The sequence below is a fragment of the Microcaecilia unicolor genome, chromosome 1 (genome assembly GCF_901765095.1).
Source record: "Microcaecilia unicolor chromosome 1, aMicUni1.1, whole genome shotgun sequence".
NCBI lineage: Eukaryota > Metazoa > Chordata > Amphibia > Gymnophiona > Siphonopidae > Microcaecilia > Microcaecilia unicolor.
In genome coordinates, this window is record NC_044031.1 from 342496202 (window position 1) to 342512402 (window position 16201).

General features: G+C 46.2%; 1 protein-coding gene across 1 annotated transcript in view; it reads right to left on the reverse strand.

Moving 5' to 3' along the window:
- Window positions 1–7081: 7081 nt before the first annotated feature.
- Window positions 7082–16201, reverse strand: part of TGM4 (transglutaminase 4) — a 172678-nt gene continuing 163558 nt past the window's right edge. The window contains exons 13-14 of the mRNA XM_030209285.1: window positions 13366–13502; window positions 7082–7674 (exon numbers count right to left, since the gene is read on the reverse strand). Of these exons, the coding sequence (XP_030065145.1) occupies window positions 7536–7674; window positions 13366–13502 (276 nt within the window). The 3' untranslated portion in view covers window positions 7082–7535. The remainder of the gene's footprint in view (window positions 7675–13365; window positions 13503–16201) is intronic.

Sequence of the window (16201 nt, forward strand, 5' to 3'; positions counted from 1 at the left end):
CGGGGAGAGAGCCTGTTGTTAAAAATTTACCAGCACACCACTGCCCTACACCCACCACAATGCATTGCTGATGTAACTCTGCAGTGCCCATAACAGAAAAAATGTCACACACACCCGAGAGCCACATCAGAACCAGGGGAAGGCTGTCAGAGGATAGAACACATTCTGCTGTCATGGAGGTGGGTACAGCATTGGAGGCTGGCATAGAGACTGGGAAACAAAGTTTTTACAGTGGGGTTTTTTTGGTGGGAGGGGGTTAGTGACCACTGGGGGAGTCAGGGGAGGTGATCCCCGATTCCCTCCGGTGGTCATGTGGTCAGGTGGGCCACTTTTTTGGGACGTTCGTGGAAAAAAAGGGTCCAGAAAAAGTGACCTAAATTCATGCTAAAACGCCTTTCTTTTTTCGATTATAGGCCGAAGGCGCCCATCTCTCCTCAGCCGATAACCACGCCCAGCCCCACCTTCACCACGCCTCCGATACGCCCCGTCAACTTTGGCCGTTTCTGTGACGGAGTGCAGTTGAAGTCGCCCAAAATCGGCTTTCGATTATACCAATTTGGGCGCCCATGGGAAATGGACGCCCATCTCCCGATTTGGGTCGAAATATGGGCGTCTTTCACTTTCGATTATGAGGCGGATTATGTACTAAGATTCTATATATGGTGCCTAACAAAAATCAGTGTTGAGAAAAACCACGCTTAGCACTATTCTGTAAATTTAGTTATTTATTTATTTGTTGCATTTGTACCCCACATTTTCCCACCTATTTGCAGGCTCATCTCACCTAAAGTTAAATGCAGTTTATAGAATACATGTAGCGCCTATTCCTGTGACAAAATTTAGTCATGGCCATTTACACTAACTAAAACCTGGTATACAAGCACACAACTAATTTAGGCACAGATCGGTCGGGCATATTTGATAACACTGAGTGCATATTTTAAGGAATGCCAACAGCCCCTTTTGAGATCTGCATGGTCTGATTTATGCACATCACTTTATAGAATATTCTTAGTGAGCTATGCATGTAAACCCTAATTAGTGCCAATCAGTACTGACAATTGCTTAACGTGTAATTATTGGTGCTGAGTGGCTTGTTAATTATGTTCTGCACACAAAATACAGGTGCTGATTTGCCTGCAAAACTTTAGTCACCATTCATAGAATCAGGGGGCTCACAATCTAAGTTTTTGTACCTGGGGCAATGGAGAGTTAAGTGATTTGCCCAAGGTCAAAAGGAGCTGCAGTAAGAGTTAAACCCAGGTCACACAGATCAAGGCCCAGTACACTAACCATTAGGCTAATCTTCCACTCTTATTAAGAATGCAGTGACCTTATGAGCAGGATTTATGATTGTGGATTAGGAGTTTTCTTTACAGTTTCATGCAGAACATCTCTGCATTCAAAACTCAATCATATAAGGTAAAGCGAAAGCAGTGGTGTGCTGGTAAATTTTTAACAACAGGCTCTCTCCCCGGTCCACCTCGGCGCCCCCCCCCCCCCCCCCCCGTCCACCACTGCGCCCCACCGTCCACCACTGCGCCCCCCCCCCGTCCACATCTGCGCCCCCCCATCCACCTCTGCGCCCCCCAAAATTGCAGAGCTGGCTATAGCCAGTGGGTGGGGGGGGGGGGGGGGCAATGCATTACTCTCTCCAGGAAAAAAAAAATTAAATGATCCGAGGTTCCAATCTAATTCATGTTTAATGTGGGATAAAATACCATAAATAAGTAAATAAATATAAACTTTTAATGTTGACCACCTGATTCTCAAAGGGAACATATTCCAAACACTATAATGAAAATAAAATGATTTTTTCTACCTTTGTTGTCTGGTAACTGTTTTTCTGATCATGCTAGCCCAGTATCCGATTCTGCTGCTATCTGTCCTCTTAACTCCGTTTCCAGGGCTTCCTTTCCATTTATTTCTTTCCTTTTCTCCTTTCTTCTTCATTTCTGGTCCTCAGCTTCTGCCTATTTTCTTCATCCATGTGCAGTTTTTCTCCTCTCTTCCTTTTCCCTTATCTTATCTCCTTCCTCACTCTTCCCTCCCCTCCATCCATGTCCAGCATTTATTCTCTCTCCCCTCCTCTCCCCCTGCCCTCCATCCACCCATGGCCAGCGACCCTTCTCTCCCCTGCCCTCCATCCACCCATGTCCAGCAGTGACCCTCCTCTCCCCTGCCCTGCATGCACCCATGGCCAGCGACCCTTCTCTCCCCTGCCCTGCATGCACCCATGGCCAGTGACCCTTCTCTCCCTGCCCTCCATCCACCCATGTCCAGCAGTGACCCTCCTCTCCCCTGCCCTGCATGCACCCATGGCCAGCGACCCTTCTCTCCCCTGCCCTCCATCCACCCATGGCCAGCGACCCTTTTCTCCCCTGCCCTCCATCCACCCATGGCCAGCAGCTCCCTTCTCTCCCCTGCCACCCCCTCCCGACTTGTTCCGCAAATTCTCCTGCTTCCTCCCTCCCTCACTCCCGATCCAGTCCCTCACCGACCCTACCTTGGCCATCAAATTCTTCGGGGCAGGCAGTGTTGCCTGCCCGCTGCCATCGCTGACTTTCCTCCGCCGCCCGATCACGCTTCAAAATGGCCACCGAGACTTACAGAAGTCTCGCGAGGCCGCCTCTGGAAGTCTCGGCGGCCATTTTTAAAGTACAAACAGGCGGCGGAGGAAAGTCAGCGATAGCAGCGGGCAGGCAACACTGCCTGCCCCGAAGAATTCAATAGTCAAGGTAGGATCGGTGAGGGACCGGATCCGGAGGGCGGAGGGAGGGAGAGCCGGCTCGCCCTTTCCAACAACCGGCTCGCAAGTCCGGCCAAAATTTAACAACCGGATCTTGCGAGCCGGAGCGAGCTGGCTCCAATACACCACTATATGATACAGACGTTCAAATATTTGAAAGGTATTAATCCGCAAACGAACCTTTTCCGGAGATGGGAAGGCGGTAGAACTAGAGGCCATGAAATAAGATTGAAGGGGGCAGACTCAAGAAAAATGTCAGGATGCTTGGAATGTCCTCCCGCGGGAGGTGGTGGAGAGGAAAACGGTAACGGAATTCAAACATGTGTGGGATAAACATAAAGGAATCCTGCTCAGAAGGAAGGGATCCCCAGAAGCTTAGCCGGTGGTGGGAGGCGGGGCTGGTGGTTGGGAGGCGGGGCTAGTGCTGGGCAAACTTATACGGTCTGTGCCAGAGCCGGTGGTGGGAGGCGGGGCGGGGATAGTGCTGGACAGACTTATACGGTCTGTGCCCTGAAAAAGACAGGTACAAATCAAGGTAAGGTATACACAAAAAATGGCACATGTGAGTTTATCTTGTTGGGCAGACTGGATGGACCGTGCAGGTCTTTTTCTGCCGTCATCTACTATGTTACTATGTTACTATCCAGCTTATAATCGAACGAGAATAACGCCCAAGTTCCGACCTAAATCGGGAGATGGGCGTTCTTCTCACAAAAACAAATAAAGCGGTATAATCGAAAGCCGAACTTTGGACGCTTTCAACTGCACTCCGTCGCGGGTGCGGACAAAGTTGACGGGGGCGTGTCGGAGGCGTGGTGAAGGCGGAACTGGGGCGTGGTTATCGGGCGAACAGAGATGGGCGCCCTTTGCCGATAATGGAACAGTTTTGAGCTAGAATTTAGGGCACTTTTCCTGGACCCTGTTTTTTGACGAATAAGGCCCCCAAAAGTGCCCTAAATGACCAGATGACCCCCAGAGGGAGTCGGGGATGACCTCCCCTGACTCCCCCAGTGGTCACTAACCCCCTCCCACCACAACAAATGATGTTTCACAACTTTTTACTTTCACCCTCAAATGTCATACCCTCCTCCCAAGCAGCAGTATGCAGGTCCCTGGAGCAGTTGTTAGGGGGTGCAGTGGACGTCAGGCAGGTGGACCCAGGCCCATCCCCCCCCCTACCTGTTACAATTGTGCTGCTTAATGCTACTAGTCGTCCAACCCCCCCAAACCCACTGTACCCACATGTAGGTGCCCCCCTTCACCTCTTAGGGCTATAGTAATGGTGTAGACTTGTGGGCAGTGGGTTTTGAGGGGGATTTGGGGGGCTCAACACCCAAGGGAAGGGTGCTATGCACCTGGGAGCTCTTTTACCTGTTTTTTTGGTTTTGTAAAAGTGCCCCCTAGAGTGCCCGGTTGGTGTCCTGCCATGTGAGGGGGACCAGTGCACTATGAATCCTGGCCCCTCCCACGAATAAATGTCTTGGATTTATTCGTTTTTGAGCTGGGCGATTTCATTTTCCATTATCGCTGAAAAGCAAAAACGCCCAGCTCACACCTTGACGAATAAAACATGGGCGTCTTTTTCTTTTAAAAAATACGATCCGCCCCGCCCCTTCACGGACCCGTTCTCGGAGATAAACGCCCATGGAGATAGGCGTTTCTGTTCGATTATGCCCCTCTATGTTAACTCTCCGGTGTTTATGGGCCAGAATTGTTTCATATTTTCTAATCACACACACATAACTCCACCATTCATTATAATTTAGATTCACATTATTTTTCCAGTTTGAAACAATTAAGTGTAAAGCAACAGCTAACAATATATTGAACAATTTCTTATCGGATTCTAGGATAAAGATGTTAGGAGAAGAGGCTCGCAAAATCACAGCTTCGTAAGAGAGCACTGTAGATTCAGGCAAATGAAAAATAAGACACATTTTAGCCCAAATGAGTCGCCAATACACGCTAACGTTCTTACAGAAAAAGACCATATGCGCTAAGGATCCATCCTTTTCCTGACAGGACCAGCAAAGTCAACACTCTTAGTGATCCGTGCTACTCTAGCAGGGGTCCAGTAGGCTCGGTGGAAAAGAAAATATGAGGATTGGGATATCGCTGCGGATTTAGTAGGATGCAGCGAATGAACCCAAAAGGTGTACCAGTCAAAGTCAGATGTATCAAAACTTAGATCCTTTTCCCAAGACAGTAGTAATGGAGCAACAGCATCAGCATACAAATCCTGAAGTTTTTTATATAGGAGAGATGCCTTCTTCTTACCAGTTGCAATATTGAGACAGAGGGCGACAAAGTCTGAAGGAGTAGATAGAAGGGAATTAGAGATTTGAAAGGTCGAGATAAATGTAGACACATCCTTCCATATGCGACAGTCCATTAAGGAGTGTTTTGCAGTGGAGAGATTGTGTGTTGGCCTTAGTGAGGTGGCACCAAAACATCAGAAAGGGTGTAGAGCCTAAATTATGACACATCCGGATGTGACAGGGCCAGTCTGAGGAAAATTTAAGTTAAGTAACTGGCAGTAACCACTTAACATTTAATTGTAAAGGAATATATGGTCATTAATCCTGTGGGCTGTGGATACAAGAAACATTCAGCAGTATCTTTTGTATGCATTGATGATTGTGGAGTTTTTTTGGGCGAAATGATGGCGCGCCGGGCCCATGCCGTATAGTCGGTTGAGTTCTGGCTGGCTGGGTGGCGATACTGAAGCCTTTTTTCTCTACTTTTAAAAAATTAAAGAGATAAAAAGATAAAACGAAAAAAGAACAATTACTGATACTGCTTGGTGTAGAGTTGGTCTTGTATCCACTGTAATACACAGCGTGTGTGAAGCTGTGTTTTAGAGTTTCAATTTTGTAGTAGTTTGCCTGTTTCTGCTCCTTGAAACTCAGTTTACTGAATTTTTCAGGATTTTTGTACGGGAGCATGGCATGGGCAGAGAGTGGGGGTGGAAACATTATCCAGCTAGCGTGTTACACTTACTGCATGCTAACTGGTTAACGTAGAGTTAATGCAAGACAACTTACTGATTCCTAAATAGGAGGCTTTAAGTCAGTGGTTCCCAAACCTGGCCCAGGAGGCAGCCCAGCCAGTCAGGTGTTCAGGATATCCACAATGAATATTCATGAAAGAGATTTGCATGTAGTGTAGGCAGTGTATGCAAATCTCTCTCATGAATATTCATTATAGATATCCTGAAAACCTGACTGGCTGGGCTACATTCAGGACCAGGTTTGGAACCACTGCTCTAAATGTTTCCATGTTAACCTGGAGCAGATATTGAGCTTTAATCTGAATGTTAATGCATGACCTGCAATAAAAAATACTAGGAATACTTTTTCTTGATGCAATGTTAGTTTTGCGTTTGCAGCACATTACAATTCAGTAATAGAGTATTAACCCAAAACTTTACATATTTTATTAGAAAGGCCCCTTACATTTTTAAGAGCTAGTTTTATCAGAAATTATACACACACACAGGGTGTTCCTGGACACAGTGAAGGAGTTTCCTCAATATTGGGGACACTGAAGCACCTATCAGCTGCGCTGAAGGTAATGGAAGACAGACTGTGGGAGGAAGTGAAGGTGAGGGAGACCTTACCCTATCTCACCACTTATTCTGGATTCCACTAGCCACTGAAATAATGAGTTTTGCAGGATGTCCTGTTTTCTACCGGGATACGTCAGTGGAACAAAACTAACAGAGTGGCAGTGAAAAAGTACGGAGTGAAGTATGCAATTAGAGTAGACACATCACTTTGTGTCTTTCTAGTTCAAAAATGCCAAAGGCACAGGATTCCTAGCTTCCTCTTATGACAATCAGATAGAGATAGTAGAGCTGCTTGATTAGGAATTTTTATTCCCTGCTGATAGGTATCAGTGAGGAAGCTGCTTTCTCCTAAAATAATGAATCTTCTGAGACAGGCAGGTATTGCTTAATGGAAAGCAGTTCATAATAAAAGGAGTCCACTGTATGTATACATGTATTCACAATACTGCAGTGATTTACAAATCTTGTTATTGAACTTACAATAGCTCTGGTTGTATAACTGCAATATGTCAATTAAGAGGATTCTAAGAGCAAACATATACAAAAGTCCGTCATGAATATTCATTTCTGGAAAACCAGATTTTGGAACCACTTGGAGTAGTAAACATCATGAGCGATGGGACTGGCTTCTAGTAAGGTGTGCTAGGCTTTGTGAGTTTAGTTGTTTATTATTCAATGTAATGTTTTTGCTTACATTTCAAATACAATCTCCAAGCAAATTTTATAATGAAATCCACACACAAATACAAACATTACAACATTTCTAAAACAACTGTTCTCCTGTTTTATTCTTGCCCTACCAGTATTATTCCCAAATTGCACTTCTAACCATAGGTTACAAACAACCACAATTTCATTTTTTTTCCTAAATCTTTATAATTTAATTCCAAATGAAATTAAACAGGTGAATTATTCCAAAGACAGGGAGCATGATACATAAAAACTGCAGGTCTTGTGCACTCTAGACAAATAACAGAAAGCTGTCAATAACAAATATTCCTACGGAGATGAGCATAAGTTCTGTATAGGAGTAGAAGCAGGCAACAATTCACTATGGGGGTAATTCAGTAAAGGGCACTTAATGGAGTACCATGAAATTAGCACCAAAAATCATGGTGCCAAGCAGTTAAATGGTTTTAAATATTGGGGGGGGGGGGGGGGGGGGTATATAAGATTAGTTGGAATTTAACCACCAGTTTTACGATTTGTAAAATGCCACTATGAAATGGTTATCATTTTCTCCACTGACATCCCTTTGGCCTGTTTGGAATTGAGTTTGGCCACAATTTTCTTTTCTCCAGTTTTAGTAGGAGCACATATTATCTTAGATCTGAAGATCTTGCCTGGCTCAAGATCCCTGAAGGAGAGGGAAAAGAGAGAAAGAAAAAATGTTAACAATTATTTTCACGGTATGTATGTATCTATTTATTTTTCAACATTATATCCCACACAGTTAGCTCAAGACTATTCTCTGTGGCTTTCAATTTTTAAAATTATTTCTACTAGTTAAATGAATACCTGCTAATTGTTTTTTCACTTTGAAATGAGAAAGTAACATACCTTTGTTATAATATTTCAATATCATACAGAAGCTTAGGGGGCATTTTACAATACATCTCTTGTTGGTTTAGGATATAGCAGCTTGGCCAGAAACCAACACTGACTGAAGTCAGACATATTGAGGGTGGGGGGGGGGGGGGGGGTGGTGGTTGCTGGAACAGCTCTAATTTGTGAAAAGGGACAGATAAGGGTTTTCCTGGACTAATAGTGTCATTCACATTAAGCAGTTTAGCACAGGGAAAGATGAAGCTATTAATATGCACACTGCTCTGTACAATGCATATTTATAGTATATGCCTATCAACAACTTGGTCTCAGTCACGTTTAAGCATAAACAACACTAAATGTTTGAGTTAAATTGTGATAGACCTTAATCTGGATTTTTAAATATTTTTCAGGAAACAATGGGGTTCTTTTACAAAGGTGTGCTAGCGTTTTTAGTGAATGCTAAAAATAAGCATGTGCTAAATGCAAGAGATGCCCATATGTGCCTGTGAGTGTCTCTAATGTTTAACACACACTACAAATGCTAGCGTGCCTTTGTAAAAGACCCCCAATGGTACTTATTTTAGAAGCTCTATTCTTGTTTTGGATGGCTAAAAACTGGCATATAGATGTCAATATTGCATGGACAACCAAATCCCAATTTTACAAAGGCACAATATGGGCATCTAACACTGTAGCATGTCCATAGCATCATCTGGGCGTATTCTGGATGGGACTTAGGAGGGCCCAAAATATGAACATCCAACTCGGTTCACAAAAGGGACGTTGTCATTTAAATCTGGTATGATTGAACATAAAAATGATTGAACATAAAAATGATTGAACATAGAGGTCATTAGGGCAGCTGGCTCCGTCGACCCTAGCTGATATTCGGCAGGGAACGGGCCAACCGAACCCTAAGTGAACCCAAAGCGGACCGGAGGTTGGCAGACCGATGAACAGCCGCACTAGCCCGGATTGAGGGTCTCACCTTGAGGAGCGAACGACCATCCTCTCTGGTGGGCTGCCAAGGGCCGCCGTAAACTGATCGCGGCTTCACCCCTCCCCCCTGGAATGCAGAGTAGCCTGATTGACGAACCAGGCCATCCCGATCTCCCCGGACTCTCCCCGGACGGGTTGCAAAGCGCCGAACACAGCTCATCACTGCTTTGGGAACTCAGCGCTGCCCTTCCTGACCTCGGAGCCTGCCCGCACTTCCAGGGTCACCGGCCAGATGGACGCCGGCCCAGAGCGGCAGGGAGAAAAGGAGGCAAAAGGACTTCCTCCTTTCCTGTGAGGGGGAGGTATCAGATGGGATGCCATAGGACTCCTCCTCTGAGAAGTACTGTGGATCCTCTTCTGAGTCACATGAGCGCTCTTGATCAGTGTTAGCCAAGATTTCCTCATGGGAGGGCTGAGATCAAGCCCACCTCGATGTAGAGGTACCATGACCCTGAGAGGGGTGTAAATAATGAACCTGTCTGGGCCTTCCCTGAACCAAGTCCTGAGGCCTGAATCTGTCAGCCAGACCTAAAAATCATACCCTCTGTGTGACCCAGAGACTCATGAGCTCTTGCTGACAGACTGGCAGAAAGAGGAACATGAAGCAATATTCCAAACAAGGTGTTTATGAAAGAATGTAGTCCATGGGCTTTTTGCAGTTATCAGGCCTGGAAACATAGATAAATGTTTGCTGACGAAATGGAACATGCTAATCACTATGATGCTGCAAGTGGAACATGCTAATCAGTAATGATGTTGCCTTAGACCTTTCCAATAATCTTGATCAGGGCAGTCTGAACTTAATTATCTACATTGTGATCGGAGATAATGCTAATGAGCTGCTTGAGCTATGTAATTATAGAAGAGTATAAAATGTGATAGATGACAGGACTTATTTAGAGAGAAGTACTCAGAGAAAGCACCTATGTGCAGCTTTGTTGTAACTCTCCCATGAGAAAAGAATTGTAGTCTAATTTCTTGTTTGGTAAATAATAAAAAGAATATTTTCTCATCTTTGGGTGGCCTTCACTTCTTCTCTCCTTAACTGTGTGGAACATTCTATTGGGTTGGGGAGGGCAGAAGAATTTACAGGGGCGTCAAGGTGTCGGCTCTGAACTTGACTCTAGCGAAGCTTCCACCACCAATATTGAGGGTGTACCAACAGGGTGACAGTCGATGCCGAGACCGCGACATTCGTATTGGAAACCTCACTGCAGGCTGATGGCGATGCGGGACTGCAGCAAGAGGATTGGTTGGTGCAAGCACCCCAGATGCCGATGCACTCTGCAAGAATCCCGCTAAAAGCTCAGGGAGCAAGGCCCAGAGGCGCTCACCAAAGGCTGACATTGGGAAAGGCTGGCATGCCGGTGTAGAAGCAGGCTGCTGAATCTGCAGGTTCAAAGTAGGTGACTGGTCCTGGCTGTGTGGAGACTCACAGATTGGCACCTCCTGTATGGAAGGGGAGCAGTCCTTCCAGAGCTCCCGGGACCATGGGTCGAGGGGGATCGATGCAGATGCTTCTTCCGATGCCTGGCATCGATGCTCCCTGGTGCTGAAGAGGACGATGTTGAGCCCTCTTGTTACCTCAGGGTTGGGTCTGACACCGATCGGTCCAGGGGAGGCCTGTATAGCGGCTGGCATCGAGACAGGTAGAGACCTACTCGATGTATGGTAACTCCCAGTGTGCATGGGTCTCACAGCTATATGGACCAACACACCTGATGCTGAAGACAGCGATGCTGACACCAATGTCGAGTCTTCGAACCTAGCTCCAAAAATCTTTTCTCTCTGAGCTTCTCTGGGGAATTTACATTTCTCCTTTCCCACCTCCCAAAAGCTCTGATCCTCATTTCTGCTCCCCTCAAAAATCTTTGATCCCCCTTCTTGCCCACCCAATCAACTCTGATCCCCCTCCTGCCCACCCCAGCCAGCTCCAACCCCCTTAACTCCATCGAGCAGCTCTGATCTCCCCTTCTGCCCACCCTCAAGTCACACCACTTCTTCCTGTCCCTCACAGCTCTTCAGTGAAAATGTCCACCTCTAGTGGTAGTCTCATGGTACTACCTCTATAAATGGCTGTTATGACCTCTAATGGTAGTCTCATGGTACTGTTGCTAGAGGCTGATCCCTAGCATTAATACCGTGGTGGCTATTTTTACTCAGAGGCCTTGAATTACAGGAGTGAGAGGGGTTTGTTCTTGCCTCTACTAACCACTAAACTGCCAGGTCAGTAAAGGTAGTCCCAGTGGGGCCTGCTGCTACTTGGGGGTGAGTAGGAGGGGGGATTGCAGCTGGTTGGGGGGCGAGAGATGGGATCAGATCTTGTTGGAGGGGATTGTAGATGGTTAGGGGCAGGAGGAGGGATTGGAGATGGTTGAGGGGGGGGGGGGCCGGGAGGTCATCTCCAGTCTGCATTTTGGTATTCAGAAGTTATATGGGTGCTGGTCAGTATTTAGTACCGGCACTCACATAGCTAATTGGGCAAATTTAAGACTGCTTTTTGTGCAATCCTATATGCCTGGTTAGCTATGTGGGCACCAGCACTGAATATTGTTGGCACCTGCTTAACTGAGGACTCCACCCCCCGTAATGCCCATCTCCTGCCCAGACTATGGCTAATTAGTGCTGATATTCAGCGGCACTGCCCAGAAGCACTGAATATCAGTGGCCAGCCCCCTGAACACAATTTAAATGGTCAGGAATGTTATTGGCCAGGGAATTGACAGCTTCCTAACATTGCCCTACCAATGTACCTTGGTCTATTGCCAAGGCACAAACCCTATGACCAAGGCGAGAGATTAGTTTTCATAACGAACCGATCTTTCAGCTCCCTGATGACACTGGGCTTTGGGTTACTCATTCAGTAAGATATACAGTATTGTCTCACAGACTGAGGACTTACACTCTGTAAATTCACTTGCTTGAGTGCACACCCTTACTTATGATTTTGCAAGAGTATGGAAGGAATGTGTATATCTGTAACTCTTGCCTACCCTCTCAACATAAAGGGCCAGGTTCTATATATGGTGCCTAAAAAATCTATGCAGTAAACATTTCCGCCTAGGCTTAATTATAAAAGTGATGCCTAAATTTAGGCATGGTATATAGAATACGCTTAGGTGGAATTCTCAACACCTAAAACTACACACATCCATTTATACCAACGAAAAAGTGGCATAACTCTCCATACATAGATTAGGGTGCATTAAGCCATATTCTATAATAGTGCACGTAACTTTTGGAATGCCCACAAAATGCCCATTTCCCAGCCTATAACCATACCCACTTTTGCTTGCGCATGTTAGAATTTAGGAACAGTGCTTTACAGAATACGCTTAGGGATTTGTGTACATAAATTATAATTATTGCCAATTACTGCTCATTATTGCTTAAGTGCTGTTAACAATACTGATTAGCTTATTAAGTCAATTAAGTTACGCACGCTGTTATAGAATCGGCCTGGATTTCATCGCAGAACTCTAGGCATGCTATATGGAATCCGGGGGAAAATATTATAGATACTGTCCCCCTCATTCTATAATCTTGCACATGCATTTTCGCTCTTAGTGTGTGCAATTGTGTACGCAGGTTATAGAATAGTGCCAGTTACGTGCATAAGTTAATTGGCTAATTAGCAGCTAATTAGCACTAAACCAATAATCACCAATAAATGGAGTTAATTGGTGCTAATTTGTACTAATTTGCAGTTACATAACTGCACTTAGTAGATATACTAGAAACAGCATGGAAAATGTAAATCGCGTGACTGAAATGGGGGCGTGCATGGGAGGGGCATAGGGGTGTCAGGGGCATGCCCAACACTTACATCCTAAGATTCTAGAATATTGTCAGTTATGTGCCAAACTGCAACATTTAGTCACGGTCACCTACACTAGCCATTGACATGGCGAACAAAGCTGCACTCTAAATGTTGGCACGTAAGCACCCACTTACGATAGTATTCTGATAAAGAATTTGTGCGTAGCACACAGCAGACTAGCACCTAAATATTAGTTACCTTTTCAGAATTATCACTATATGCGATGTCATGTTTTCAAAGTGTGTGAACTGAATGTTAAATGACTGGATTTCAGTCCTGTGCTTGTGTTTCATGTTTTTACTCCTTGCAATGAAGTAACAATCTGTAGGGGCTTCCTACAGCACTGCAGTGCTTCCCAACCCTCTCCTGGAGGCCTACCTAGCCAGTATGGTTTTCAAGATTACTATGATGAGATACATTTGCATATGCTGGAGAACCAGTGTATACAGATCTATCTCATTCACATTCATTGTGATAATCCTGAAACCCTGACTGACCAAGTATGTCTCCACATGAGGATTGAGAGGCACTGTCTTGGAGGTTTCACCGAGTTCCATAAAGAACCAGTAACGAATATATTTAAGGCACAATTCTCAAGCCACCTAGAATCTAGAGGAAAAAATGTTCTCTACATTCTCGTGTCACAAGTTCAGTACAGCACTATGTAAGTTTTTGCCTCACCCTTCATCAAAGGTTTCCAGCTTAAATAAGCCCAACCCTTCCACGTGTAATTTGCAGCTCTCCAAAGGAATTTTCAAAGTGTTCTTGAAAGTAAATGTACAGGTGAAGTCCTTATTGAGTTTTGCAGTTTCTGGCATCTAAAAAACAAAATAGGATTGTTATTTTATAGAGTGGTGGAAAGTATCTGTGCTTTATAAAACTGGGAACGTGCAAGCAAGGACATGTTCTCTTGTTCTCTTCAGATTACATTGTATTATTTCTCTTTCTGGGCACTCCTGGTTCTGTGGTAAGACTAACAAAAACAAAGTAATCCACTCAATATAATCATATAATCTCTATATATAAAAGGCACCTCCAATGTTCGAATGAAGCCTCAAGCCGGAAACTTGAGGCAGGCGAGATATCCGGTTTGGCCATGAGTGTCTGCCCCGCCCTCGCGTCACAATGTGATGACGTCAAGGGCAGAGCAAAGACACTCAACGAATCAAGGAAGCCCATTGGTTAATCTATGTTTCCACTCCCCAACGCAGCCGTCATTCCCATACACTCAAAACCAAACAAAATCGCCACTGCACCCCGTCCCCCCGCCCACACTGCCCCTCACCCACCCTCCCGCAGCCGCTCGCTCACCGTTCCGCTGTACCGCCCTCTCCTCTCCCATTCTGGCCATGCACCAGGATGATTACTACACACGAGTGGAACTGACCCAATCAACTACAATGTAAGCAAGGAGCCTCATTGGTTAATCTCTATTTCCACTCCCCAACACAGCCGTCATTCCCATACACTCAACACCAAGCACACCTACGAGCTGCTGATACATATTGTCGTTTTCAATCACAACCAAACAAAATCGCCACTGCACCTTGTCCCCCCGCCACACTCCCCCTCAACCACCCTCCCACAGCCGCTCGCTCACCGTTCCGCCGCACCCCCCTCTCCTCTCCGACTCTGGCCATGCAGCAGGACCATTACTACACACGAGTGGAACTGACCCAATCAACTACAATGTAAGCAAGGAGCCCCATTGGTTAATCTCTATTTCCACTCCCCAAAACAGCCGTCATTCCCATACACTCAAAACCAAGCACACCTACCTACGAGCTGCTGATACACATTGTCGTTTTCACTCAAAACCAAACAAAATCGCCACTGCACCCCGTCCCCGCGCCCACACTCCCCCTTAACCACCCTCCCCCAGCCTCTCGCTCACCGTTCCGCCGCACCCCCCTCTCCTCTCCGACTTTGGCCATGCAGCAGGACCATTACTACACACGAGTGGAACTGACCCAATCAACTACAATGTAAGCAAGGAACCCCATTGGTTAATCTCTATTTCCACTCCCCAACACAGCCGTCATTCCCATACAATCAAAACCAAGCACACCTACGAGCTGCTGATACACATTGTCGTTTTTTTCCCTTCTTCCATCTGAAACACGTCTAAAGCTGTTTCTACTGGATAAACTGCGTCTTTACAGGTAAAGGACAAAAGGTTTTTCTTTTTGGTTTCTTACTGCACACCTTTTTAATTTATTTGAAAGCTACACATCTGTACATATGAATATCATGAAATCTAAACTAAATATCACTCAAACACTCAGTGGTGTAGGAAGGGGGGGGCGGGAGGGGTGGTCCGCCCCGGGTGCACGCGCTCGGGGGGTGCCGGCCCCGCTGGTTCCCTGCTCTCTCTGTCCCGGAACAGGTTACTCCGGGGTGGATCGGCCCTCCTGCAGGTAAGAATGCGGTCCGGGGGGGGGGGGGGTTGCGCTCCAGGGGGGAGGGTCACGTCGTGCCGCACCCGGGGGGTGCGCAGCGGCAACCCGCCCCGGGTGCCATTAGCCCTCGCTACAGCACTGCAAACACTTTATCAAGCCGTTGCCTGTCAATGTGTGTCACTGAAAGAGTATGAGGGAGCTCCAGCTGCCTGTGGGTCAGGACAGGACTTAGCTACTGGACGCCAGAAGCAGTGTCTCCTTAGGTTGACAGCAAATAGCAACCCCCCCCCCCCCCCACCAAGCACCTCGAAGGGAGGGAGGAAGGGAGGGGACAGGACCATGGCACTGGGAGGGAGAGGGAGGGACCCTTGAACTGGTAGGGGGACCCTGGAACTGGATGGAGGGAGGGAAGGTGACCCTGGAACTGGGAGGGTGGGGACCCTGAAACTGGAAGGGACCCTGGAACTCGGAGGGAGGGGGGATGACCCTGGAACTCAGAGGGGGGGATGACCCTGGAACTCAGAGGGATGGATAGAGGGATGGAGGGGGGACCCTAGAACTGGGACGGAGGAGGGAGGGGCCCCTGGCACACACTCTGATTCTCACACACACACTCTCTCTCTCTCTCATGGACACACTCGCACCCAGTCTCAATCTCTCTCTGTCACACACACACACACTCACACATTCACTCTCTCTCACACAATCAATCTCACATACAGTACACTCTCTCAAACATACACACTCTGAGGAAAACCTTGCTAGTGCCCGTTTCATTTCTGACAGAAACGGGCCTTTTTCACTAGTGTTTATATAAAAATGGAAGGAAAAGCCTCAAAGTGCTCCAAATCCAAAGATTTATAGAGCTGAAATGATCCAATGATCTACTCTTCATCACTGACAAAAACCTTTCAATATAATATATTTCATGTCATTTTTTTTATATATTATTTTTCAGTCTTTCAAACTTCAATATTCATTATACAAAAATAATACTACAAATAGCAGTCAGCAAACCTTGCAAGACTGAGACAGCTGAGAGGAATAGAAGTGTTGTCCATTTAAGTATGAGACTGTGAGTGAATTGCAATCACATATGCAGTTTGGAGAGCTAAATT